At 39.5% G+C, this 27878-nt stretch overlaps 3 protein-coding genes across 9 annotated transcripts in view; 2 read left to right on the top strand and 1 right to left on the bottom strand.

Annotated features, from left to right (window-relative positions):
• The first annotated feature begins 143 nt into the window (after nt 1-143).
• Nucleotides 144-13315, top strand: appbp2 (amyloid beta precursor protein (cytoplasmic tail) binding protein 2). Its single transcript, XM_058633951.1, has 13 exons — nt 144-562; nt 3588-3676; nt 4120-4271; nt 4641-4764; nt 5043-5211; nt 5341-5430; nt 5597-5664; nt 5761-5866; nt 6060-6184; nt 6611-6696; nt 8320-8510; nt 8643-8808; nt 9416-13315. Exons 1-13 carry the CDS (start codon nt 425-427, stop codon nt 9676-9678), a joined length of 1767 nt encoding a protein of 588 aa, XP_058489934.1. The 5' UTR covers nt 144-424; the 3' UTR covers nt 9679-13315.
• A 466-nt stretch (nt 13316-13781) lies between these two features.
• Nucleotides 13782-17252, bottom strand: si:ch1073-145m9.1 (phosphatidylinositol phosphate synthase). Its single transcript, XM_058634491.1, has 6 exons — nt 16871-17252; nt 15893-15988; nt 15600-15712; nt 14895-15018; nt 14322-14476; nt 13782-14209 (listed from the first exon to the last, which is right to left on the bottom strand). Exons 1-6 carry the CDS (start codon nt 16908-16910, stop codon nt 14147-14149), a joined length of 591 nt encoding a protein of 196 aa, XP_058490474.1. The 5' UTR covers nt 16911-17252; the 3' UTR covers nt 13782-14146.
• Nucleotides 17253-19013: 1761 nt separating this feature from the next.
• The window catches only part of usp32 (ubiquitin specific peptidase 32), a 49578-nt gene continuing 40713 nt past the window's right edge, over nt 19014-27878 (top strand). For 6 of the 7 annotated variants that reach the window (XM_058633535.1, XM_058633534.1, XM_058633531.1 and 3 more), the window contains exon 1: nt 19015-19225. In XM_058633535.1, coding sequence (XP_058489518.1) covers nt 19168-19225 — 58 coding nt within the window. In that variant the 5' untranslated portion in view covers nt 19015-19167. Of the gene's footprint in view, nt 19226-27878 lie in introns of all 7 variants that reach the window. The other variant, XM_058633528.1, reaches the window with a different exon arrangement.

Below are 27878 nucleotides of genomic sequence, written 5' to 3'. Positions count from 1 at the left end.
TCACACCTGTCGTCTGTGTCACTTGGTAAAATCACATTTATCTTAGTTATGATGAGGTTGTCATATTTATCCAAAATAAAGCGTAGAAAAAAATAACTTTTGTTTTGCTTCGACTGCACAATGACGTCACTGCGTCAGCGCCCGTGGGTTGTGCGTCGGGACCACGGTCGGGACGGGGGCACTGTGTAGCTGTAGGCTTGTCAAAGATGGATATTAAAAACCGGTGAAGGAGTGTATAAGAGACCTGGCTATAGTGTGAACAGTTGTGTGATTTTCGCTTCAAACTGAAAGTTGTATGAGGACTCACGGAGGAAGAGGCGCTTCAGTCGTAGTGAGGTAGCTAATGTAGCTGAGTTGGGGAGGGCTGTAGCTGCTGCTGCTGCTGCTGCTGCTGGGGTTTTTTTTTTTGGAGAGGGAAAACAACATGGCTGCTGTGGAGCTCGAATGGATCCCAGAAACACTGTACAACACGGCTATCTCAGCTGTGGTGGACAACTACAGCCGATCTCGGAGGGACATTCGTTCGCTCCCGGAAAATATACAGTTCGATGTTTACTACAAGGTAAGAGGTGTTGGCCTACAGCCTCCGTGTTTATCTTACAGCCACCACACTGTGGAGCTCGAGTAGGTAATCAGCTGCTAACTGTTAGCTCAGTATCGATAATGCTACGTTAGCTCTCTAGATGGGGGAACAAAAATCGTTCTTTTCTCTGTAGCTAAACAACGTTAACCGTTAGATTACCCTACTTACATTGTCTGTGAGTCATAACAGCTGTCACGCTGTTCTTTGTCATAAATGTTTGTGGAAGAAAAAGCCCCAATCGACACTACTGACCCTGGAGCTAATTACATCAGAGACTAAATGAATCGTTGTGACATGTTAACGTCTCTGTCGGGTCATTGTTTGACCCACTTTCATTTCGAGTAGGGCAAACGTTCTGTTTCCAAAATGTCCTGCCTTATTTTAGCCCTCGTTTATTCATTTTTGCAGCTTGAACTAACATACGAATTTTTGTTTCGATGAGACATGTATGTATGTTATTTGACATGTCATGTGTAAACAATGTTGCTTTTTCTGCCGTAAGTTGGGCCAACGTTACGAATTTAAGGGTTTTAGAAAGACAACATTTATCATCTGCTCCTTTTAGCCTCAGGAAACATATCTGGCAATAGAAGGGCAAATATACGTCAATATTAAACAGGCCTGATTCACAAAGAGGGGGCACCTTTTCACATAATTCATTTAGTTTAGTAACTGGCAATTTATTGGTATGCAACGTGATAAAAATCGCAATATAATCATACATCTGTAAGAAGTCCAACGTTCAATATTTGGGTGAGGGTTGAAATTAAAAGAATATTCTCAGTTCAGGCTCAATACTGGATGAGAAAGGGAGATGGAAGAAGAAAGCCTGAAGAAACCTAGTCAGCATGATATTCCCTCTCATTTCTTGGCATAGGGAAAACAAGTCAGATTTTAAAGCCTCTGGAGCATCCACAGTCTTAGAATCTTAGTATCTTAGTGACTCTGTCTGACATCCATGCTCTGTTCTCTGCTGCCAATAACACCAGCAACCACGGTTTCCCCAGTACTCGATCTTTAGAGGCATTTAACAGAGCGTGATGAGCACACGTGACAAAAAACAAAACCACAGCTTCTGTATATATGTATACAGAAGCACAACCTCTATATGTGTACATACATATATGCATGTGTTTATATATTATACATACATACATATATATAGTAAAATTGACAACAACATCATGTTTATAATTGGTTACATCCAAATTTTCTACAGTTTTTGGTCACATCTTTCTTCCTTTTCAGGCCCTTTTATCGCCTCTTTTTTTTAATCCTTAAGGGTTTTTTCACTTCTACTATTATGTCCCCGGAGATCAGTGTTTGCTTGTGGTTTACTTTGGTAAATGTCCAGGGGGGATGAGACAAATACGAACAGGGCTTTACGCAGGTTATTTTGGATGAGTTGTTGTCTTGACTGTTGTCCTATTTTTGTTTTGTCGTACTCATTAAGGTGGGACGTGTACACAAAGTTCTCACACTGGATTGTGCTCACACACACACACAAACACACACACTCACAGATGTCATAGTAAATTATCCTCAGGCTTTTATTAGAATAGTCACTTTAGCAATTGTCTGCTCTTGTCATTGACCCCCGACTGGCAGCAGGCCACAGTTCTGTCTGATAAATCAGCTGCTTGTGAGTCAGGGTTACTTGAGTTTTAGGCTTTATGCTCCAAAGTAATTTGGAACTTTATACTTCCACAAACACAATAACAATGTGCAACTTGTCAGCTCTCCATCTGTGGCGTGGAGTAAAGCACATGTGTCTTAGTGACTCTCAGACCACTCTGACATTAAGGCAGCAAGCAGCCTTATTACTTTGTTGTTGTTTTTTTAATGAAAATGGTCAGGGAATTTAAGCTCTGTGACAGAAGTAACTCCTAATAACTGAAAACTGAAACATAACTGAAAACATTTTACATGACATTCACGTACACTGCATGCACATGGAGATGAGAACAGGAAACAGATTTTCTTTGTGACCGTTCTTTACTTAGTTTCAGAAAGTAATATCACGATGGAACAAATAACCCTAGAGAAAACAAAGAGCAGAGATTTCTGATGTGAGCCAGTTGATAAAATGAAACTGAAAGTTTTAACTGTACTTTTCATTCACAGCTGATTATGGAGTAGCAACTAAGGTTTCTAGCCAATTATTATTTTCATAATCAATTTATATGTTGATTATATTTTTTCCCAATCTGATGTTTGATCCATAAAATTTAAGTAAAAATGTAAAATGACCTTAAATGTTTTTCAAATTATTAGTTAACAATGTCATCAATTGTCGACTTTTGACCAAAACTCCAAATGAATTTTTTTTGGGAGTGGGGTTCTGTATTGTATGGCACTGAGGTACTAGAAAATATTTGCATTCAAAAAGTTGCAAAAACCAGATAACTTGATTTAATTATAATGACTCAAACTGATTAATTTAGTGATTGATTAATCCTTACAGCCCTAATCGTTTCCTGATTGGTTGTATTTAGAGCAAATGGGGAATGAAAAGCCTGATTTGCCATAGTTGCCATGTCTTATTTTCCAACTTGGGTCTCCCATCGAGAAGAATGAAGCAGCAGATATTAAGCTAAAAATGGAGTACTTCTCTGTTTTGGATGCCCGAAAACACAGTGGGTCGTGTGGACAGCAGGTTTAAGTGAAGCAGAATGAAAACATAGCAGTGTGGATGTAGCACAACAGAGATGTGACCCAATAACTGCAGTCCAGAGCCACAGCCGTGGCTGGTATTGTCCCTAGACTCCACTATAGAGAGCCATTGAATTTAACAATGTCCCGCTCAATGCACTTTGATGACCGGATAGACATCAGCACTTTATTTTGTTTCACATCCTGAATGGTAGACAAAAGTATCACTTAAAACACATTCTGCCAACAGAATCTGTGTGGTTGTGCCACTGATGGAAGAGTTTACATCTGTTTTAATGTTGTTAATGAGACTGATGCTATTTTTTTTCTTTAATCTTTGTGTGTCTTGTAGCTTTACCAGCAGGGCCGGCTCTGCCAGCTCGGAGGGGAGTTCTGTGAGCTGGAGGTGTTTGCTAAAGTGCTGAGGGCCTCAGACAAAAGGTAAAAAGCACATTATACCTCCAGTGATGTTGCTAGGTTTTCAATGTAATGTGTCCTGGGACCCAAGGGTGGTCTTTTAGAAGGGTCCCAGGGACATTTTATGAGTCTCAGGGAAATTCAGTGATTACTAATAAAATGTTTTAATTTTTAAGTGCAGCGTTTAACTCGTGTTTGATTTTATATGGTTAGATAAGTGTAGAAAATGCATCTGAAAGAAATAAACACAATTTTTAAATCTGACAACTTTAACATTTGCAAAATAAAATGTGCAAACAGAACATTATGCAGTAAGGTAAATAGGACCAAAATAAATACATTCAAATAAAATCCGTAGCGGAGACTCGGGGGGTAATTGGATACATTTTTAATCCTACCACTAGTTGCTATCTATAACATTAAAGTTAAGCCTGACGTGGTCTCTTTCATTGTCCCCCTCCCTGCAGGCACCTCCTCCACCACTGTTTCCAGGCCCTGATGGACCACGGTGTGAAAGTTGCCTCAGTTCTGGCAAACTCCTTCAGCCGCCGCTGTTCCTACATCGCGGAGTCTGACGCCCATGTCAAAGAAAAGGCCATCCAGTTTGGCTTTGTGCTCGGTAAATGACTAGGGTGGGAAGGGTTTCACAAATTTCAGACATTTTGAGTTAGGTACCCCTAATAAATTGGCGGCAGTGACACCCACTGAGGTCTTCTTCTTGTCTTGGTTGTAGTGAGTGGTTATATAAATTATTGTTGTATCTTTATGGTCTCCAACCGGTATGGCCATTCTCTTCTCTTTTCTGCATCCAAGAAGTTGAACAGGTGTACTAATGCCTGGACGACTGAGCCACGCCCACATTTGTAACATAAGAGCGAAGCAAAACAAAAGAGGGAATGATAGAAATCAGGATGAGGAGTTTCCTTGGTGATGCTGATGTCCCTGTGATTTGGAACCAGTTGCATTAAACCTGATGCTCTGATTGCAGGTGGATTCTTGTCTGATGCGGGCTGGTATGGAGATGCAGAGAAAGTGTTTCTGTCGTGCCTGCAGCTGTGTACGCTCCACAGTGAGGTCCTCCATTGCTTCCGGGCTGTGGAATGCTGTGTTAGGTCAGTCACTGTAAGCTATTGACATTCAGAATGTGGTTATATGTAATTTTGATAAAATATGAATTGGTTTATTTACTTATTTATACTTTTAGTGATGGATTTTTAACCCTATATTTCTGACTTTTATGTTTGATGTGTTTGCGTTTCATTTTTGCTCCCTTCATCGTTTATGACAGAAAGCGAATACAACACTTAATTTTGACTTAATGAAGGATGTTTGCCCTGCTTTTATGTCTGTGTGTAGATTGACCCTAAGCCTCACTGTTGTGTGTACACAGGCTGCTTCATGTCCGCAATGGTAACTGTAAGTATCATCTGGGGGAGGAGACCTTCAAACTTGCTCAGTCTTACATGGACAAACTAGCCAAACATGGCCACCAGGCCAATAAGGCTGCGCTGTATGGTGAGCTTTGTGCCTTGCTCTTCGCCAAAAGCCACTATGATGAGGTATGTAATTGTATCATTGAACTATGTTAGTATTTTAAATAAATAAGTGAAGCACAACTATCATGTCGATGGTACTGACAATTGTGTATCTTCTCTTTTTGTCTGCACATCCTCCCACTTGTCTCGTAGGCATACAGGTGGTGTATAGAGGCTATGAAGGAGATAACGCCAGGGTTGCCTGTCAAAGTAGTGGTTGATGTCCTTCGGCAAGCCTCCAAGGTAGTGTTCACAGTGGTGGAGATTTCTGTATTTATACTAAAGGCGATTCTACAGTCAAAGCTGTGTCAGAACATCTGCTCACACTGTGTCAACACTACTGCTGATCAGCAGTTTAAAGGAAATGAGGTGTGTCCGTGTGAAGTTTGACCTTGTCTTTCTGCTCCAGGCCTGCGTTGTGAAGAGAGAATTCAGAAAAGCAGAGCAGCTGATCAAACACGCAGTGTTTCTAGCAAGGTAACCTGCTGTGTCTCATAAATCTCAACATTACTCTTGTTGTCCCCTCTTATCATTGATACTGAATGGGCTTGTTTGTTTTTTTTTTATTTGCAGAGAGCATTTTGGACACAAGCATCCCAAGTACTCTGACACGCTACTAGATTATGGATTTTACTTATTAAATGTTGACAACATATGTCAATCAGTGGCTATTTACCAGGTAAGTAGCAACATAAACATAATGTCTTTATAAAATGTTGCCAATAAAGCTGCCGTCGGCAGGATCAGTGGAAAAATAGTTGACTGCTGAGTCTCAGACACAAGCTGTTAAAATACTTAGGTTTTGGGATGGAGGCTGTCAGCTCTGAATGCCGTGCTGGAATAGCGATTCATTTTCTCTGTACACATTCCAGACGGCGCTGGACATTCGACAGTCTGTGTTTGGGGGGAAGAACATCCATGTTGCCACAGCCCACGAAGACCTGGCCTACTCATCATACGTGCACCAGTACAGCTCTGGGAAATTTGACAATGCCCTGTGAGTGTAATGAATCCAGAGTCAGCTAATTACTTTTGACATGAGCCTCTTGTAGATGATGCATATGATGATGACTCACACTGTGGTGATCTGTTCTGTTACTCGCTGCTTCAGTGTTAATGTAATGTGGCTGCATGCTTTGGCTCTGTGCCATGTGGTGTTTTTAAAGCTCCAATCATTTTAGACACTGACACGGATTCAACAGTTGTGTAACTCTGTGGTGCTTTCATTGGATTTCTGTGTACTTGTTCAGATAAGGTAATGCTCTGACCACTGAGACCATGATTTCCCTTAGGAACGTTCAAGCTTGAAAAGTGTTTCTTCACGGGAGACGTTGGACTGCCTTGGAAGCATTTCTTCCTGATAAAGAAGGCAGTTTTCGATTCGTCTGCCATGTTTGTTTCAGCCGCTTTGTTTGTCTCTCAGATTTCATGCAGAACGTGCCATAGACATCATCACTCACATTCTGCCTGAGGACCATCTGCTGCTGGCCTCCTCCAAAAGAGTCAAAGGTAAGACTTGTTTACCTTTAACATGCGGGGCTGCTGCCCACTGTATGGACGGCATGATGGGAAGTATCGACAGCCACTATGGCCACTCCACTTTTGTAAGCTGCCCACTATGGTGTATGTTTTTGATTGTCCGACACTACATTATACATCAGTCCCATTCTTATGAATGCATTTCACATTTGTTATAAATGTTCACCTGAACTAGGCCTGAACTCGGTGATCAACGGTCAAGGTCACAGTGGCATCACATCAGGTCAACATGGCCATATGTGTGAGGAAGAACATTGTGTAACCTAAGACTGTTTGCCAGTGGAGACATACAGTACAACTGCTGGGCAGTAAATTTACTTTCCTAACCAAAACCAGGGCCAGTAGCATTCTTAAAAATCTGTAAGGCATAAACATAGCAGAAGTGATGTATTTAAAAACCGAAACATACTACGCTTCACTAGCGCAGCGTTGTTATTGTCTCCATCTGTGTTGACATTGAAATGACTTCCTGTGTGCAGCGCAGTGAGAGTTGTGTGGAGTTGATGGACCTTATCAGCATCGTGTGAACTGGTTTGACAATAGTATGAGAAGGAACAAAGTTGCATACGAAAGGCTTTTGCACACAGAATTGGTGCAAATGATTTACTCATATTTTCAGCATTTACAATGGCTGCGTAATGTTCAACATAAGGATGACATGTGAAGGGGGTAATATTAACACACTGTAATCTTTGTAGTCGAAGATGTGAAGAAGTTATGAAGAAATCTGAGGGACATGTTTGTGAGAAAGAAAAGAAAGGCAGGGTGAGGCGAGGAGTGGGCAGGCAGGTGGCAGAATGAAGAGGAGGTGGAGATGTTTTTTTAGATCAATTTAATTCATTCAGGAGGTAGGCCATCAACATTTACACAAGTATTCCCAATCCTTTTATTTTGTGACAAGAAAAATGTTGTATCTATATTGACAGTTAGTCCTTCTTATAGTACACAGAGCAATTTAGACAAGGCCAGCAGACCCAACACCAGACCTAAAAAGTGAGGGGCAGAGTAGTTGGTTGGTTACTCCAAAGCCACCAAAGAAGAAAAGAGAGTATTGACAGTAAGTTGGAGGACTATTTAAAATAAAAAAGAAAGCTAGGGAAGCTGAAAGAGAGCTGCAGAGGGATCACATCACCCTCTTCCTCTTAAGCTTGGCACCTGGAATGAAGCGTCTGCCCCCCGACAGACACTAATGACGGAAATTTAAATTCCCGGAGTTGTGTCAAGAGGCAGCGTATGGTGGAGCGATGTATCTGTCGCAGATCCCGAATTACACACATCTATTTTGACAGTTGATTTTTTTTTTTTTTTTTAAAGAATTAAAACTTAAATTAAAATTTTAATTTTCTGATTTCTCAGCTTCTTAAATGTGAATATTTTGTGGTTTCTTTGCTCCGATAACAAAGACAAACAAGACATTTGAGAAATATCTTAGTTTCCAGATTTGAAAAACAATGATCAACCTTTTTAAACCTTTTCTGACATTGTATGGACCAAACATGTACTGGATTAATTGAGAAATTAATCAACAGAGAAGTCCAAGCGAGCAGCCTAGTCTAATTTAATACACACCTGCATTTCCTTTGTTTCTTCCAGCTCTGATACTAGAGGAAATTGCCATTGACTGCCACAACAAAGAGACAGAAGAGCGCCTCCTGCAGGAGGCTCATGATCTGCACCTCTCCTCTCTTCAGCTGGCCAAGAAGGCTTTCGGAGAGTTCAACGTCCAGACAGCCAAACACTACGGCAATTTAGGACGACTCTACCAATCTATGAGGAAGTTCAAGGTGTGTGTGTGTGTGTTCATGATTGAAAGTAACATGTATTTTGAATTATAAAGAGATCTTTTAGTATATTCATTAACTGTTTTGTGTCAATATTTCCTGTTGGTTGTTAACTGTATGTTAACCTTTCTTCAGGAAGCGGAGGAGATGCATATCAAAGCCATCCAGATCAAGGAGCAGCTCCTGGGCCACGAGGACTACGAGGTAGCTTTGTCTGTGGGTCACCTGGCCTCCCTCTACAACTACGACATGAACCAATATGAAGATGCTGAGAGACTCTACCTGCGGTCCATCGCCATCGGTCAGTCACACTTCACTCATACGTCATGCCTTACACACTTGATTGTTTTTTGGACCTAAATAATGAAACTCCTGCTTTATCCATCACTTCTTGTGAGGGAATCCTTTAAATGTGGTACAAACATTTACTTGGATTCAACCAGATTGTGGTTGTTTTGCCTTGTAAATGCATTATTTTGAGAACACTGTGAGATAATCCTTTGAAATTTGGCACACATGATCAGTTGGACTAGGTCATAGATCACCATCCATTTTCTTCACATGAACGTTGTGTAACAGTTACAGTTTTTCCCATGACTTAAATGAACTGTGGTGGCCTGCTTTCATTTCCGATTGAGCCAAACATTTTAATACACTTACTCATAATAATCTTAATAAATAACCCCAGTGTTTTGCTATGTTGCTTCATCATAGAGCAGTTTCCAGTGCTCTTTGCTCAACATGCAGAAGTTCTGCATAGTGTGTCTAGGGGCTTAAGGCCAAAGTTAGTTAATTAGGCCTCTTAGCTGACTGTGTAACTCATGCTTGGTTTTTTAAAGATCTTAAGTTAGACATCAGCAGCCTAATTAGCTGTGCAATGAAATGATTCTGTACCTTTGTCTTCACAGGAAAGAAGCTGTTTGGAGAAGGTTACAGTGGGCTGGAGTACGACTACAGAGGCCTCATCAAACTCTACAACTCAGTAGGAAATTATGAGAAGGTGTTTGAATACCACAACGTGCTGTCCAACTGGAATCGACTGAGGGACCGTCAGTTTGCTGTGGCGGACGCCCTGGAGGACGTCAACACCACGCCACAGCAGACCCAGGAGGTGGTGCAAGCTTTCTTATTGGCTCAGAGCTTGGGCCCCACTCGCCCCTGTCTCGGCTGATTTTTATGAGGGATTAGAGGAAGAGGAGGAAAAAAAAGACACGTGGGGGTTGGCCTGGTGAGGACACAGTATAAACCCAAATGTGATGCTTCCGTTGCACACAATTAATTAGTAACACACAAATCATTTCAAGCATCACTGGCAGGTGAGTTGGCTTGTGTAGGTCGGCTACACCTGCCAGCATGAACTCAACGTACACACAAACACATGTAGTCATGGAATATTAAAGTAGAAAAGACACATTATCAAACCTCGTTGACACCCACACAAGCCACTGAGATGCAGCTTCACCCCACAGAGCAGATCTCTGCATTTCTCAAAGAGAAAGAGACTGAGGAGGAGGGATTCAAAAAAAAAAAAGCAAAGGAAAGACCTCAAATATCCTGTAAGGAAGACAAATGACCTCTCCTCTCCTCTGCTTGTGTCTCGCTCACCTTTTACTTTTCAGTTTGGAACCTGAGGACATTTTTTTTGCTTTTGTATTTGAGCCAGTGTCGATCTGAATGCCATGAGACTCATCGCTGATCCAAACCATGTTCTCCGGGAGTGCGTAAGTGACAGAGCATCAGGAACACCACGTCCATCAGCACCATCGCTCACTGGATCATAGACGAAAGTTGTCAAATATTTTTGACACTTGTAGAGTGAAATGCAGTTTGTACACTTCAATTTCAGCTGGTCATTTTCTGTGCGAGGGAATGTAAGTGGACCCTAAGAAGACGCCCTGTGTGGAGCCATTTGAAGAGAAATTAAATAGTGGAATGTTTTGAATCAGTGGGTTTATTGTTACACACAAAAACAGGCTTGACATGTTTGTTTTCAGTTTATTTAATCTTGTTTTCAGGTTTCTTTTGTCCCCGCTTAGTCCTGACATAGCATCATTAAAATGCCAATAACTTATATGCAGAAGTGTATGTTTGTGTAGCCCTTTTATTTATGCTTCCCCTATGAAATGAGCCGAACAACAAGACACCTATACTAAAAAGAAGGGACATGAAAAGGAGTGAGAAGAGGAAAAAGCTACATGCACAGTCTTGGAAGCCTCCTGTTATCTGTTAAACTGAGGGTGTGGCCTCCTGTGTGAGTGTGTGTGTGTGTGTGTGTTTGTGTAAGTACAGATTGATCTCTGGTTGCCCAAGTGCTTCACTGATGACTACCAGCCTTACACCAGCTTGCACTTATCTGTCTATACATGGACCCATACTTTGAAGTGCTAAATAAATGTAGACCCTTAAGGGCACTACAATGGGGACCAATATTGTAAGTGTGTGTGTGTGTGTGTGTGTATGTGTGTGTTACCTCTTAAGGACCTTTTCTGGCATAAATGCTGACCTTGTGAGGACCAGCAGTCCTCATGGAGACCAAAACCTGTGAGGCCGAACCTCATTTCTGAGGAACTGGTTAAGTTTATGGCCAAGATTTGAATGATGGTTGGGTTAGACAATAAATTTATAAATAAAGACAATAAATGGTAATGGGTAAAGTTAAAGATAATGCTTTATTTAGGCTGTCAAATCAGTGGAAATCAATGCAGAGTCCTGAGAAGAACAAATGCACAAACCCGTCTGTGTGTAGCTGTGCATGTGGCTTTTTCTCTCCACTTTGTTCGCTCAGCTATATCCCATTGATGCAAAAGTTCAGTCAAAATATTCCTGAACAAAATCTCGTCTGCTGTTTCATAAAAGAGCTCAACTGTCTTTGCTTGCAGTGGTGTTGCCTTCCACTCACAACGGACCAAGAGGGAAAACAAGCAAACAGCCAGTGACGTGACCTCAGCAATTTGATCCTGTGTCTCTCTTCCCCACAGTAATTGAAGTGCACTGATTCATATCAGATAATTATCAGCTCTATTATAACATAAACCGCAAAGTGTAGTCTTAACTACGAGACTGTCACTAACCATTATTTTCATTATTGATAGATCTGTTGATTATTTTCACAATGGTTTTGTTGCTTTGTCCATTAAACATAGTCTGTTCTCTGCTATAGTAAAGAGTAAAACAAAATTCATTGATTATCAAAAATTGTTGGTGATTAATTCAATAATAGTAACTCTAGTATTAACCAAATGTAAGGATCCAATTGGTTGCTTTACTTTGAAGCGAGATATGTGCTCACAAAAAAAACCTCTCTGTGATTAGGAACAACTGTGTAAACTCAAATGTATCTTTGGCATTTCTCTGCTGACATTTCCTCTATTTTCCATGCAATGTTTCTAAAATAGTAATCAGGACGCCCTGCCTCACAATGATGAAAGAGGCTAAATTTAGACCCAAATCTAATGGCTTCTACCCTGGTCCATGTCCCAGCCGTCCACAGGGTTGTCATCCTACAAAACAAACTAACACACGCTGATAAACACATTTGAGCTGATGGCTAATATGATATAAATGTCTGCTTTGCTTGTGAGATTGTGTAAAATGTGAAGTGATTTCTTTGACCATGTTGAACTGAGCGTAGTTCACCCCTCAGGTCTCGGCCCAGAGGCTGGACATGCAGATAGTTCTGATTTTACATTACAAGTTCCAGTTGAACTGAATAAAAAGTCTATTAAAAAAAGTAAAGGAAAGAAAAGAAACCAAAACTATGTGCCTCATGGCTGAATATGATCAAGATGTGAGTAAAATGCAGAAGTTGAGATTTTTAATTTTAATGTGTGAAGAAACAGCAGAGGAAATTTTGCTCCCTGGTGGAAAATGTGTGATCAGTAAAAAGAACTTGTTCAGGCATTAATGTGTGCAACATAACCCACAATGTGATGCCTTCAGTAAAATACCCCACTGTTGTTTTTTTCTATTTCCTTTTTTAAATTCATGAATGAAGACATGAAGCTCTGTGTGGATGTTGCTTCAGTGCTGTTGGACGTCTCTCCCCCCGACATAGTGAGTTAGTGGGTCCAGCTGAGGAGATCCAGCCTTAGTCTTAAAAGGACACTCAGCTCTACTTGTGGTGCTTTTGGCTTCAGCAGACATACTCCAGTCCCACACACACACACACACACACACACACACACAGCCTCCCACTCAGTGAAGGAGAAGAGAGATGATAAGATTTACAGATAAGTGTCGAGCTAGACTTATCACAATCTTTCAGTTGTGTAATTCTTTAAGTTTAATCCGTTCCCTGTTCATTTCAGCTGCGTCATCACCTGCTTCACTGACTGCTCTCATATAAAGGTCACTTCTAAAAATGTTGCACTGCATCCTGGTCTAATAGTGATGTTTTCTCTCTCTCCACTCGTTTTGACATGAAGCATTTTCCCACTATACTTAGTGTCTTGTTATGATGTCCTGTTTGCTGATTGGGCAACAATCCATGTAAACAATAGAGCAGAAATATGTTTTAAGCACTGTTGGAATGTTTTGGGCATCTTTGATTTTTAAGAATGACCTTGAGAACACAGCTGACTGATGGGATGTAGGAGACGTATGTTCTGGACAGGGAGTGACATGGTGAAGAGGGGGAGGACGGTCAGAGGACGGGGAAGACGGACAAGCGCTCACTGAAGCTGCAATCTCTTTTCTTTCTAAGAGTTCGGATGAGACGAGCGACACCAAATGTGATGAGGGATTGTTTCACTGTTGTCTTGTTACTGCTTCACTGTTAGCTGCAAAAAAACATTAAAACTTATACTGTATCCTTGATTTGTTTTTCTCATGTTTTCACACCGACACGCTGATCACACAGCAGAGCAGTAAAGTGAAAACAGGCCCAGACAGAAGGAAATTAGATTTTCAGATTTTAATTGCTCAATTGTTACAATTGCGTAATCTGTGGAGAGAATATATTATCGTGTTATTAACAATACACAGGCTACATAACTGTAGCATGTACAGTATGTTTAAGGATGCAGGACATTGGCCTATATCCACGTGTGGTTCTCAGACTAGGGGTCGGGACCTCCAGTGGGGGTCACAATACACAGACAGTGGGTCCTGAGGGTTTATACAATTTAACTTTAATTTAAATGTTTTATTTTGGCCATATTTTGTTTATTTTATTAGGATTATATATGTGTATATATATATAATGTATAATATGTACATATATATATATATAATGTATATATATATATATATATATATATATATATATAATGAGGTTTTACCAACAATTCATGTGTGAGTGACACACAAAGTAAAAATAAAGCCACAACTTCATTTCTGTAAACAATACACACACACATATCCCTTTAGGTCATACATTAACAATAAATATGATTGTTCCCACTCAAGTACAATGTAAGTAAGCCCTGCGTACATGAGTGTCAACTGCAATTATGGCTATTTAGTAGCACAAAAGTAAAAGCAAAACATATGACACCGAGGTGAGCAGGTGAACAGGTGAACAGGTGAACAGATCATAGGTCAGCTCCACAGCCTGGTCTGAGTTTTGCTATTTTACTTTTCTGCAAAACCACGGGACATGTTTGAACCTTTGTGAGTGGGACGATTCTGTTCAGAGGCACTCAGCTTTTTTTCTCTGGCTCGTCATCAGTCAGGTATTTAACATGAATCCATATACACCATATCTGCGGAGAAAAGATTGCAAGTGCATGTTCAACCTCAACCCACTGAGCAGCAAGTACGTGTGTCAACAACTCATCATCACAGGTTAAAGGGTGTTAAAAGGCGAGTTCCTACCTCCACTGACAGAGCCAGGAGTCGGCCTGCAGCCAGCACCATCGTCCCCACAGCCTGGATCCACAGAGGCAGTAAATCCCACTCACACACATACAGCCACAGAGGGAGGCAGTGCAGCCCGCTCACCACCAGTGTGCCCAGCACGGTCCGAAAGCCTGACACAAGGAGCAAATGAATCATCAACTTTACAAGTTTAACGTTAAATCCACACATTTCTCAGCTGTAGTTTTCAAATGAGTTCACACAAGGCTGATTAAGTCTATCAGCTCCACATGTGTCGTCACAGTTTTCTTACTCTTCTGTGAACCAGCTTCTTCTTTTATTTTAGCCGGGGGTAAGAACGGTGGCACCTGCTCAGAGCACCCAGGAGAGACTGAGTCCCAGAATTAGTTAGTTTAGTAACATAATCTTTGTATTCTAATGTCATTATAGCACTGTGAGCATGAATCAAGTGTGCATCTTAAATCGCAGCCTTGTCCACTTTGCAAAATGTGATTTCGATAAGAAAAGGGTGAACTGTTCAACATCAGCATCGACCTCAACTTACTGACGGTGGACAGCAGAAGCAGTTACCGTTTGCCATGACGGCCTGTATGAGAGCCGGGCTGCTGCTGAAGCTGTTCTTCCACTGGTCGCCTCTGGTGCTGTGGTTACACACAAACACACACCACTCCACTGAAGACACCAGCCAACCCCACTGCACCACAACACACACAAGAAACCTTTAGCACCATTATTAAGAACACAGCAAGTCAAATGTATCAACAAACAGCACCATTATTATCTCCAATTATAATATCTATTTTTAGATGTTCCATTATGTTCATGTCTGTCTTAATTGTGTTTTCTGTGTTGATCAGATGTGGCACATCTTCTTCAGGCTGTGCACTGACAATTTCATTGTATTCTCCTGTAAATAAAATAATTCTATTCTATTCTATATACTGTAGCTACTGTAAGTCTAAAATAAAGTATATATATTAAATGACTTTAAATGTGACAATTGTACATCAAAGCCTTGCCCAACACACTGGTTATCTATGAATACTTAATCACATACTGGTTGTATTATTGAATGTAACATTTACTGTAAATGTTACATTCAATGTTATATATATGAAGAATATGTAAATGATTTACATATTCTTCATAACATTTTAATTTCATACTATTTTATTCTCTATACTTGTATTTCTACTTAATGTATGTATATATACACATATGTGTGTGTGTATACTGTATATACTGTACAATGTGTTACATGCTGAATGAGCAGACCTTAAACAGTAGGCCCCACAGCATTCCTCTGCCAACATTGTCCACCACTACGTCCAGCCAGGCCCCAAATTTAGAGGTCTGACCCAGCCTCCTCGCCAGCCACCCATCCACTCCTGCACAGAACACAGCATGACACAGTGGAGCACTCAGCAACACTGATAATACATTTCACTTCATGTCAAAGGGTCACAAAAAGTTGCTGACAGGGGAAATTCTTTAGTGTTATAAAGCTCTATATTTTGATTATAATATTATATTTAATAACAATAATAATATCATATTGTTCACATTACCATCAAGTGTTATGAAGACTGAGTACAGAGGGACAAACAGTGTTGGTGTCTCAAAGTATGTCCACGCAGCAAACACCAGAGCAATCCTAATGTATCCTGGAAGACACACACACACACGTCTCTGTTAGTGTTAAAATGCTAAACGCTAAAATAATAACATGTATCACTATGTTTTCAGTCCTACTCTTTCAGTTTCACTTTAACAACATTATTTACTGTGTCGTCTGGTTATTTATTACAAATACATGCAATTCAGTTCTCCCTAGGTGAAATTAACTTTCATTAAAGATACCTTTAGTTGGCAAATTGACTCTTCCATTCATGTGTATTGTGTCGTTCTCATTTCAGATATCTTTAATTCACTTATATATATATATTATATATGTATATATATATATATATGTGTGTGTGAATTAAAGATATCTGAAATGTATATATATATATATATATATATACTGTATGTATATATATATATATACTGTATGTGTATTAGTTCATGTGTATTGTGTCGTTCTCATTTCAGATATCTTTAATTCACTTATATATATATATATTATATATGTATATATATATATGTGTGTGTGAATTAAAGATATCTGAAATGTATATATATATATATATATATATACTGTATGTATATATATATATATACTGTATGTGTATATATATATATATACATATACATACACATATTTAAGTAAATTTAAGTTAAGTATATATATAGTCCACGTTCAAGTAACTCGAGCTACAATGTAGGTATCTATATTCTCCTTTATAGATACCTTAAACTAAGTTTTAACTAGTCATAACGACGCTATAGATATCTTAATCTGGAGTTAATCTAATCGAGTCAAATGAACATATCAATTCAGTCACAACAGTCCCATTTGGCCGAGTCATAGACAAACATCTGCTTCGCCAACTTATGAAGACACTGATATTGCAATAGAAAATGCACTCGTGTGTTTCGTTTCCCACCAATAATATTCGGCCAGAACAGCAGAACGTCGAGTCCCATGTCCGCGCTCAGTATCTACAGATGGAGGAAGAACAGAGGATAAAACCTGTGCTGCACACGCTGCACACCACCTCAAATACACGCCCGCTGACGAGTTCGTGGAATGGATGGTTCGTGGGCTCCCGTTGTGTTCACGGTCTGCTGCCTCAGCTATGGCTGCTTTAAACGTGACGTGTTCACGACGGCGCGTCTCATGTTCGTCACACCCACGAGAGGGGACGACGTGTGTGTGTGTACTTCATGCGCGCGCACGCACGCGCACAGAGAGACTTCTTAGTGAGGACACATCATTGACGTGATGTATTCCCTAGCCCCTTACCCTAACCTTAACCATCACAACTAAATGCCTAACTTTAACCCTTACCTTAACCTTAACCTAAACCCATTTCTAACCCTTACCCTAAAACCAGGTCTTAACCCTTTTACGTGTTTTGGACCTCACAAATATAAGCACACACACACACACACACACACATACAAGCCCTCCATCCTCCTCCATAAAACACAACACTCACTAGTTATTGAATGACAACTTCACACTTCTCGTCAGGATAACCACTGCATTCCATAATAATGTAATTGACATAGAGAACTTGAAGTGAGAAGGCTAATTACAAACATTAAAGCCACAAGGAAACCTAAATAAATACATCGATACACAAATAAACAAATAAAAGGTGCTTTGAGGAAAAAAATAAAGCATAACTATCATGACTGCTTCAGTAGTTATGAGATTCCATACAGTCAATAAGATTATGACAAATAACATACATTTGTTGGACAATCTAATTTACAAAATTACCTTGCAAAAAAAAAGAAAAATGTGACATGATAAATATTACAATAATTATAGGTAAATATACAATTCACAGACTATCTGTACTTAGTTTCAGAAATGCGCTGAATTATTCTTTTTCTCTACATTAACTGCTGCTGTATCTAATTAAGTAATTATTACACTTTGATGTGACGTGTCACGTTTAATGTTCTCACAATAAATACTACGTCACCAGGGGTGGATTGGCCATCGGGAGTACCGGCAGTTTTCCGTGTGGGCCGATCCATCGGCCGGTTTTTTTGTTAATTAATTAATTAATTTATGTATTTTATTTTGCTGCGCCTTGCCTTGGACACTACGGTAACTCTCCCAGGCCGGCCCGGGGATATGTCCTGGTCCGGCCCACATTGTGAGCCCGGAAGTGTTACCGTAGTTACCAAGGAAAGACGCAGGCGCCGCTAAACTAAATAACAGCCGTCCAACAATATCACTATATTTATGGAAATCTGGCCCTTAAGCATTACTATCATATTCAGTATTGTATATTCATATGAGTTACATGAGTGACTTGTTTATGTGTATATGTTTTATATATGTACAGTAACCTTCTCATTCAAAAGGATTTCTTTATTTTTTACTAATAAAAACGACCTTATGAAACTGTCATCAAAGCAAAAGGTGGCCACTTTGAAGAACCTTATGTATTAAACATATTCTGGTCTAATCTACAATAAAAAAAAAAAATGAAAATCAAGGAAAACCACTGAATTAAAAGGTGTGTACTAAACTTTACACTGTTTGTACTGGCCGATTTATGTAAAACGGTTGGAAGTTGGTTGATGTTACTAAGCAGAGCAGCCACAAGATGGGGCTACGCACTTTCTTTTTACATCCCGTTCCTCTCCCACACATTAACAGCTTAGTAATGACTGCGCATAAGATAACGGCTTCATATATATATATATATATATATATATACATCTTTTTATATATATGTGTATATACATGTGTATATGTATATACACATATATACATATATAAAAAGATATATATATATATATATCTTTTTATATATGTATATATGTGTATATATATATATATATATATATATATATATAAGTGCGTAGCCCCATATATATATATATTTTTTTTAATTAAGTTTGTGTAAAATAAAGGATTAAATTCTGTGGAGAAAATGAGGTGACAACACTATGGTGTGCGTGTGTCCGCCGTTGTAGTTGTGTTTACGAGCATGTGAGGGAAGGCGCTTGGTCAACTGACCTGTGGAGTCCGATCATGTGACAGAATGGAGGCGTCGCTGAAAACGTTCACCCGTTCACCACACACACACACACACACACATACGCACACACGCCACCAGGAAACCTATTTCACAACAAATGGATAAGGCGAAACACTCTCGAGGCTAAGTCAGCTGCTAACATTCAACTCCTCATATTGCAGTGAAATGAGGGCAGCATGGGGGCCAAAGAGTCGAGGATAGGATTCCTGTCGTATGACGAGGCCGCGAAGAGAGGTAAGCTCACAGCAAGTGACCACATTCACCTCAGCTGCGCTAGCCTAGCGGGCTGTCTGCTAGCAGGCTAGCCTGCTGCTGACACATTAGAGTCTGGCCGCTCCACGTACTGACCACGCTCTGCAATCTAGCGATTTAAGTGGCTGACATTATTGTATAAGATATACGCATGTAAAAAAACAACGCTCGCCTTCCACACCACCACACGCGAGTACATCTGAATACGGCATAGATACATTGCACAAAACTGTCTGGATTTCATTTTTATGTTCAGTTTAACAATAGCTAAGCTTGTATTTTCAGCTGTTGTCGTACCCTTAAAATAGCCTACGCTGAGCAGCAGAAAGACGCATTCCTGTGCAATTAAAGCTTAATTAAAATGGACTAAACAGCCGACCTGTAGCCAATATTTATCCCGGAATGAGGAGCTCTTCGTATCAGTGTCGGGGCAGTAACAAGTGACATTGTGTGATATCCATGTCTTGATTATAAGCAATGTTGACGTTAAATTAACATATGTCTGGCCGGTGTTTCGTGTGACGCTTTCAGCACCTGCCAAAGCGTTACTTGTGGGGCTAGGGTAGGGCTATTTTATCGAAACAGTGGACCGGGCAGTCTTGAATGTGTACAAACTTATTTTGGCTGACAATTAAGTCTGCCACTAAGCTTTTTTCTGTTTTCTTTTATCAACAGAGCTAGTAGCTATCTTTGAGTAACATTGCCGTGTGAGCATCTGTTAGCTCAGACTGTTAGCTGCACAGTCTGAGCTGAGGGAAATGCCTTCGGACTGTTTGTCTGTATCTCTGCTACAATCGGCTAACGTTGATCTCCAGTATTAACCTCTTGTCTGTTTGTTGCTTTTATGAGTAATGTGTAGAACCTGTATTTCCACGAGTTAGCAGTGTTGTCAGGGCGTTTGATAGAACAACAAAGAGGGATGTTGCTTTGCGTTGCTGTTGCTGCATTCATCCGTATAACAGTGGCGATGGTGGGCATTTTAAAACTGAGGGAGTCCTTGTTTGATAACACACACAAGGGCAGTTCATCATGTCATAACATCACATCAGTTTAATTTCAGGACTGAGTCTAAATACAAGGAGCAAAGTGCAAATCTAGGTAAAGCTGCGTTATAGCTGCTATACATAGTTGATGTACTAGTGTACTTTATCAGGAAATAACCAGCAGCTCTCATACCTAGTGGCCTCCACCTTGCACTTTGCTCCTGGGTTGGCAGAAGCTGACCTTTGTCAGTTTGGATTGCAGGCTATGCGAGAGAGGCTGTTACACATTCATCCATGGCCGTGTCATATCTTTACAAGAAAGTGAGACTTCTGTCCCCTACAATCACATTTAGCTTAATGATTGTGGGATTTTACTGATGCCTGTTTTAGTAATAAAAGAACACACATAAGTCAGTCCTTAGCTGTTCTCGGACTGCTCAATTAATCATGAGTTTCATTGGCTTGATTATACAAGCAGCGTGAACACAAGGGCTGCACAATATATATTTTGACAATTTATTGTAACTGCGATATCAACACGTACAATATGCATATTTAGGTTTAGCTCTCACTTGTATGATATAATTCCAATGTGACTTTTTATTAAAATAATGTTTTACTAAAAATAGAAATCAGTAGATATATACATTATTTCTTAAAATTTTTTAAAGCCTGTGTTATGGGACCTACAGCCTCAGAAGCTACAGTAAATATGATGAAGAGCAATATCCAAATGGAAAGACACTGCGAAATAAATTACTGTGGACGTTTACTCTGAAAACCAGCTCAAATGAACGTCCACTGACGAGTTTGTGGGCAAAGTACTTCAGAGATTAGCTGGTCCAAAGTCATGCTCTTTGGATTGGTCAGAAAAATTGTATTGTGATTTGTTTTTTGTAAACATCACCTCTTTGTAATGATGTGTTTCCTCAAGCTGACTGCCAGTCCTACCATCATGATTAGTGCTCCAACTAAAATAATATTACTGCGGAATATTCACTTTTAATAAGGTATAAAAACCAGACTTGAATTATATAAAAAAAACAAAAAAACGACAACAACACTATCAGACTCATTGATAATCAAATCAGTTTAAATTTGTAAAAATGAGTAAGCGTATACATGATATGAGAATAAAGGCTCTTGCTTTAAAGTAATATTGAGGGTAATCGGTTGTTAGTGAGATTAAAAAAATAGTTGGTATTGATAATTATCACAATAAAGGCAGATAATAAAAGACTGAATTTTGCTCCTGAGTGAAATTCAAAAATGTCAGAATAACATAAAATAAAGATCTGTTAATCAGAACCTTTTTAATAGTTTATAAGTTGTGTATATATAAGCAGTTTGAATAAATTAAGTTTTCAGTTTTGGGTTCATTCTGGGGCGGTGGTTGTTATTGACTTAAAAAAATAATAAATGTCATAGCCCTGTGCAGCCAAATGTCGTTATTGTGTCCTTCTACAGACTAGACAAAAAGCACAGGAACGGCCATGAATGCAGATGAATCATGTATATCCTTGTGTTATTGTGACTTTTCCCAGAAGGATGGTGTGATTCTGTGTTGTTAAGTAACTTTAATGCTAAATGTTTAGAGTAATCTTTAGTTGTAGAGGTGATTAACTGCAGAGGACGGACTCTCCCAGAAGTAGCACTGAATTTTATGTCCTTGCAACATTTAACACCTGATAATGCTCAGTGAACACAGCTCCAGTCTGACCTTGTCAGAAGTGTTGACTCACCTCACTGAAGCTGTACTTTGTGGCGCTGATGTTTTACACTGAGACTTTTTTTGTAATACTTGATCTTCAGAGTCTTTGGTTGAACTATCATGTGATGTGATGATCACTGTGGCATGGTTACAGAGTCACAGACGCATTTTGTGAAGGCTAATTTAAACAAAGACCAAAGAACTGTGTAACCTTCTATTTCTAGTTGATGTTGATGTCAGCAGGCCTTATCAGGCGGGGTAATAGACCGCTGCTTTGCATCCTTACAGTACCTTGTCCTACCGTGTAGGTACATTTGTCTACAGCTACCACAAAGGCATCCAGTGTGGGCAGGTTAATGTTTAGTTTGTTGCAGTTTGTATGATGGAATATCACATTATAGAGCTGCTGGATATTTTAAATTCAGCCTCCATGCCAGTCTTTAGATATCATCTCAGCTGATATACAATGCAGATTGTTTGGCCAATATGTTTTCTACTCCCTCTGATAAAATATAATGATTTAATAACAACAAATAATACACTTAACTAAAATAACCATCGATTGAATAACACTTATGGTCTGTCGCCCCAATCTGCATTTTGTGTCTGCATTGCAGTGCACTTCTATATTTTCAATAATATGTTTTTTTTTTTCAATAAACGGGCAATGAAAAAAGTAAACTCTGTCATGTTGATGAAAAAGTGTTAGTGACTTGGTAGCATTTATCAAGTTTCTGCAAACACAAATGTGCAAGCTTACATGATGAGTCAGTAACAATTGGCCCATTAATTTAATAACTAATATTGAACTAATAGCCTTGTGTCATGCTGTATTTTACTAGTAGTATAAATAGATATGCGTGAGACTGCACTGTATGTTGTGTGTTGAGCGACATCAAAGAGACAGTCGTCTTTCTCATTCTGATTCTGCTGGCTGATGCCGATCAATAAAAGATGGCCAAAATCGGTAGGACCAGTTCGTTAGTCTCCAGCTACAGCAGTTTGTCTGTTTGCATCCATGTATAGCTGGTTTGCACAGCAGATAAACATGTGGCCATACACTGTATGTTTTCTCTGCCTCATCAGATTGGTCATCTTATTATTATCATCATTATTATTATTATTATTATTATTATTGTGGGTGTAGATAATAAGCAGGCTGCACACAATGCAACAATACACGCACAGGTTTATGAAATGTAATCACTGCCTTTTGCAGGTATGTACAGGCAGATGTCAGGATTGTGATTGGATTAGTCATGCAGAATGCAGATCTATTACAACATTCTTTTTAAGCTTCATGGTAGATCATGATTTGACTGTAGGGATTTTGCCCTCTTCGCCAAGCACATGTCAAGCTCGGTCTCAGGTAAAACATGGCTGCCAGCAGGGACGCAAGGAAAAAAACACATCTTTACCACAGAGACTCAGTGATGACTTAAGCAGGTCTTTGCTGTTTTATCTCACTTTATAAATGTCTCACTTTCCGCACCAAAGTCCAGAGAGAGAATCTACAATTTAACATCACAGCAGATGGGCATTTTTGATCAACTGCTGCTTCGATCAGTAAGTTCAAATGGGTTACTTTGCAACTTTGGGGTTTGAAACCCTTTGGTCAGATTTACACAAGTGACACAAACTTTTCCATGTGGCAGCAGTAGACCAGCAGCTTCTGTGTTCCTGCAAGCTATAAATACTGATTTTCTCTATGGACTTTTGTGCAAGAGAGACAGAGTGGTTTACAAAGTGAGACAAACTCAAGTTTCAAGTTGTGAAAGGCTATCTGATGGAGACATGAGGCAGCAAACATATTCTCAAGGTCGTGTACTCTTAAGCACAGCATCCTTTTATTAGGTAAACCTTATATTAAGTGGCTGAAATCAGGGTTTTTTTCAGCTGCTGGCAGCTATGTTTTCAGTGACGGAGAGCATCCATTAACAAGCTGGTTTGTGGCTCATGTTTCGTGTAAAGCCTAGTCAGCACTGATAATGTGTCAGTTCCTCAAACAACCTAAGTTCAAAAAACTGAACCTGAACTGTCACTATCAGTTTTCAGATGAAACGGAACGCAGTTAGAAGTAATTGAGTAATTCCACTGGGTTTCTTTTAACTAATATCCATCCTTCATCTTTATTTATAAGCTCATGTATAGCTTGGAGTTTGAGTGACTCGTTTCCTGGCACACATTTGATTAAACTGGTTGCTGTTTGTTTTCCCTGATTATAGTCTTGTGCAGTGCAAATAAGAAATACGCATGATTACGCACACAGATATAAAAAAAAAAAAGGCTCAGCCAAGGTGACCACACCCAAACCCAACCTGAAAAGTCCTGAAGGCTGCAGGTCCTGTACCCACACTCGGTTTGACTTTTTACTGTCTTTTACTGTCAGTCATGATAGTATGACAGTGAGCCATGTCATTCTCAAATCTTGAAAAAAATTGCTATTTGAATTGTAATTTGGGGTTTTTCTATGTTCAGTGCAAATTACAAAATGTTGTAAACAACTGAATATCTTTAAATTCTCAATCTCCCATCAGAATATAGTAGAGCAGTTGAAGAGCGGTCAAGAATGTAAAAACAGTTTGAATAGAGTATTTACAAATTATATTTTTATAATATATTCACCTGAAATAGGCCTGGTCTATATATATATATATAGACCCGATATATATATCCAAAAAAGCACAATATCAAATCAGACGATCATGATAATTTAAAGAAAGGTTGTGTTTTGCTATTCGGGGATTTTAACTTCTTTTTGGGCCGAAATTGACGCACAGTACATTTTGCACATTTACAGTAAAACATCCACAGCAGTTATGTAGTCCATCTTGAAGTGGGTTTGCAAAGCAGTGGCTATATATTGAACCTTTGTTATGTTGTGATGAAGAGCATTTCATCATGATATATTGTTATTGATTTAATGCCTAGCGCTACTTGAATTTAAGAATTGTTGTTTTTCCATGACCTTATAATGATCCTTTGGCCCCTAGATGCTACTAAATCCTACACACTCCTCCTTTAATGTTTGGACTCTCACTCACTCACTTTTCTTTCTATGATTCTATGTCAGAGTAAATGTTGAACTGAAGCTTTTTTTTTTTTTTTTTTTTTAAAGAAAAGATCTTTACAACCTTATTCTAAAACTGGAGCAGCTAAATGGAATTCAGCCACCAAGAGGTTTCATTTTATTTACATGTGCATAAAGTGTGACATATCATAGACACGGGTTAGCAGCAGCAACATGATTATTATTAAAGTGAACACAGCTTTGAATACTTGACTGTGCCCAGTGTTACGGGTAAGTCTGCAGCAGAAACCAATGCTAAACGGTCAGAATACAGTTTTTTTTTATGAGGAGATTTAAGGATCGATTTATTTATTGACGTTGACGTTATTGTTTATATTTTTTCCCTCTCTCAGATACCAGTCAAAAGCAGCTTCATGCTCTGTGTTCAGTGGCAGGACTTCCTGTACGTCTCTGTTGCCTGTAGGTGTTTTTGTTGACAGTTCACCATGACTAAAAGGTCACTGGGGCTTTGAGAGTTCAGTGTTTGCACACTGCTGCTGCTGCTGCTGCTAAGGCCTCGCTGCTCGCTGCGAGTTTCCAGTCTTGCTGATCATAGCAGTGGGCCAGCTCAGCCCAGCTTATTTCATAGGAAGGCAACTACTGAGTCACAGCAGAGGGCTATGCTGCTCCGCTGCCTGGAGGATTTAGTAAAGTAGTCGTAACAACCTGCTGTGTGTGCGAGTGCATGTAACATGTGTGTTTACATTACTAGAGAGAGAGAAGCTAAGTTTGCACTGACATGTATCTGCAATGACGATGATCCAAGGCTTTATCTGAGTATGTGTGAGCGTGCGTGTGTTAATGTGGAAAGTGTGTGGGCAGCTGTAGAAATCAGAGCCTTTGTTTACTGTGAAGTGAATGGTAACCGGTGCAGTTTAATGCAGCTCAGTGTTCACCAGTATCCTCACAGCATCACAATACACAAAGTGTTCTCCATCATGTGGAATGCTTTGTTTTCATCTCTGTTTGACCATCTCACTATAACAAGTGAGCTATTATCAGCCAGTGCTGTTCTGTCATCAAGTGGCGTCAGTATCATAGCAGATCACAAACTGGACATTTTCTTTATTCACTGTTTTTAGAGGCCATGCTGTTGTGCACTAGTCTTCAGTCATGTATGACGACAAATTTGAGTCAGCACAGCAGTGATTAGAACTGGATGTCTTTGGTTGTGTCTTGATGGTGACCCATATGGAGTTGAATTATTAAATGCGCAGTATAGTCCATTTTTAAATTATTTAAAATCATCTTCACACAGACAAAATGCGTTATTCCATAAATGTCAATTTAAGTTAAACAGTTTTGTATGTTATTTATTATTTCAATGTGATTGGTTGTTGTCAAACATTTAGTTCAAAAAATCAACATCATTTACTGGTCATTGGCTGTCCTGACTATAGTTTAACGTATACCAGTCCACTCTGCCCTGGCCGAAGTTTGAGATCATCTTGTAATATTCAGAAGAACAGCTGTTCCAAGTCATTTTAATTTTTGCATGTCACATTTTACAATATGATGAATATCAGCTTTTTTCCAATAACATTATTCTGGTTCTATATTATATGTAATATATATTTCTTTAGTTCATTCACTTTATAAAGAAATAGGAGAAACACACAACAACATTTAGCCCAGAAACAAAGAAAATCACCAGACTTTTTACTGTTTGTTCTGTGGTGTTGTAGATCATCCTACAGGTCATATTTTCTTCAGGACTAAACCTGCAGCTGTTGATTCAATTAAACACAACTCGTATGTTTGTGTGTGTGGACAAAGTTCAGGTTAACAAACAGTTTTCTGGGGACATTGGGGGCATTCGCTGTGTGGGGAGAAATGTGATGTTTGGGACAGTTGGTTACGGTTTAGAGAGATTCTTAACCAGACATTTACAGATATTTTCTTAATCAGGTTAGGGTTAGTCTGAATTCAAGGCTATGTAAATCCCCAAAAGTGAGTCGTGTGTGTGTCTGAATAATGTGAGTGTCCTGCCACAAACTTGTGACTGTTGTACACATGGGTTCAATCACTGGTGCAGTTATAGGGGTTATGTGAGTTAAAGCTCTCTGTACAGTCAGCTACTCTTAACTAATCTCATATTACTATTATTCCCCCAGCCCTAGAGCAGCCATTTCTTATTATGTCCTGCTCTGTTAAAGTCACAGCAGTGCAGAAAGGCAACTGTTTCCATTGAGTTTTGACCAAATGTTACATGCATACACTCTGTTTTTCTCCCTCAATACCTGAAAACTATTTTAACTCAAATGACTTCATGGTAAAAGCAATGCATGTAGGTTTTTTATCAACTTTGACTCCAATCAGCATAAATGAGAACACAAAACCTGGGTGAACATGCCAATTTCTTCTAGTTATGCAAAATCTCCATAAGATTGCGCTTGACCACATGTATTTACACCTGATATTAACATGTGTCTCTGGTGTCCACATCAAGATCTGATTGCTATCTGATCACAGTCATCCCACATCTGTGCTCTCATATCCACAACAACGATGTTTGCACTTGAAGCTGCGCTATTGTATGGACTCCTCTTTGCTTTTCAAAGCAGGGGAAGAAGTCTTTGACAAGCGTTAACCCGATGAAAGCAGACGAGAATGTGCATTTCTGTCGCTGCTCTCCCATTAGCTGTGCTCAGAGAGACCAAGTACCTCTGCTCCACTCAGTTGTTGTGGGTGGAGCGGAGACGCTTTGCATTTATACTTCTGTTCAATCTGGTTACAGTGCCTCTCTGACCACCTCCCGAAGTAGTTTGTCAGACTGGATAACAATCCGTCCTCGGGTGTATGTACACCTGTATTTACAAGTGGTCGGGTGCTATCTGATTACAATCCAATCACAGAAAATGCATTTTAATG

Source organism: Solea solea, chromosome 7 (assembly GCF_958295425.1).
Source record: "Solea solea chromosome 7, fSolSol10.1, whole genome shotgun sequence".
Taxonomy (NCBI): Eukaryota; Metazoa; Chordata; class Actinopteri; order Pleuronectiformes; family Soleidae; genus Solea; species Solea solea.
This window is presented reverse-complemented; position numbering and strand designations above follow the sequence as displayed.

Bases quoted from the DNA above. Each gene is read 5' to 3' on its own strand.
- appbp2 (XM_058633951.1), top strand. From the start codon at position 425: ATGGCTGCTGTGGAGCTCGAATGGATCCCAGAAACACTGTACAACACG. The intron at 563-3,587 runs GTAAGAGGTGTT...TGTGTCTTGTAG, and splicing joins AGTTCGATGTTTACTACAAG to CTTTACCAGCAGGGCCGGCT. The intron at 6,697-8,319 runs GTAAGACTTGTT...TGTTTCTTCCAG, and splicing joins CTCCTCCAAAAGAGTCAAAG to CTCTGATACTAGAGGAAATT.
- si:ch1073-145m9.1 (XM_058634491.1), bottom strand. From the start codon at position 16,910: ATGGGACTCGACGTTCTGCTGTTCTGGCCGAATATTATTG. The intron at 15,713-15,892 runs GTAATGTGAACA...TGTTCTGTGCAG, and splicing joins AGTCTTCATAACACTTGATG to GAGTGGATGGGTGGCTGGCG. The intron at 14,210-14,321 runs GTAGGAACTCGC...TTTTCTCCGCAG, and splicing joins TCCTGGCTCTGTCAGTGGAG to ATATGGTGTATATGGATTCA.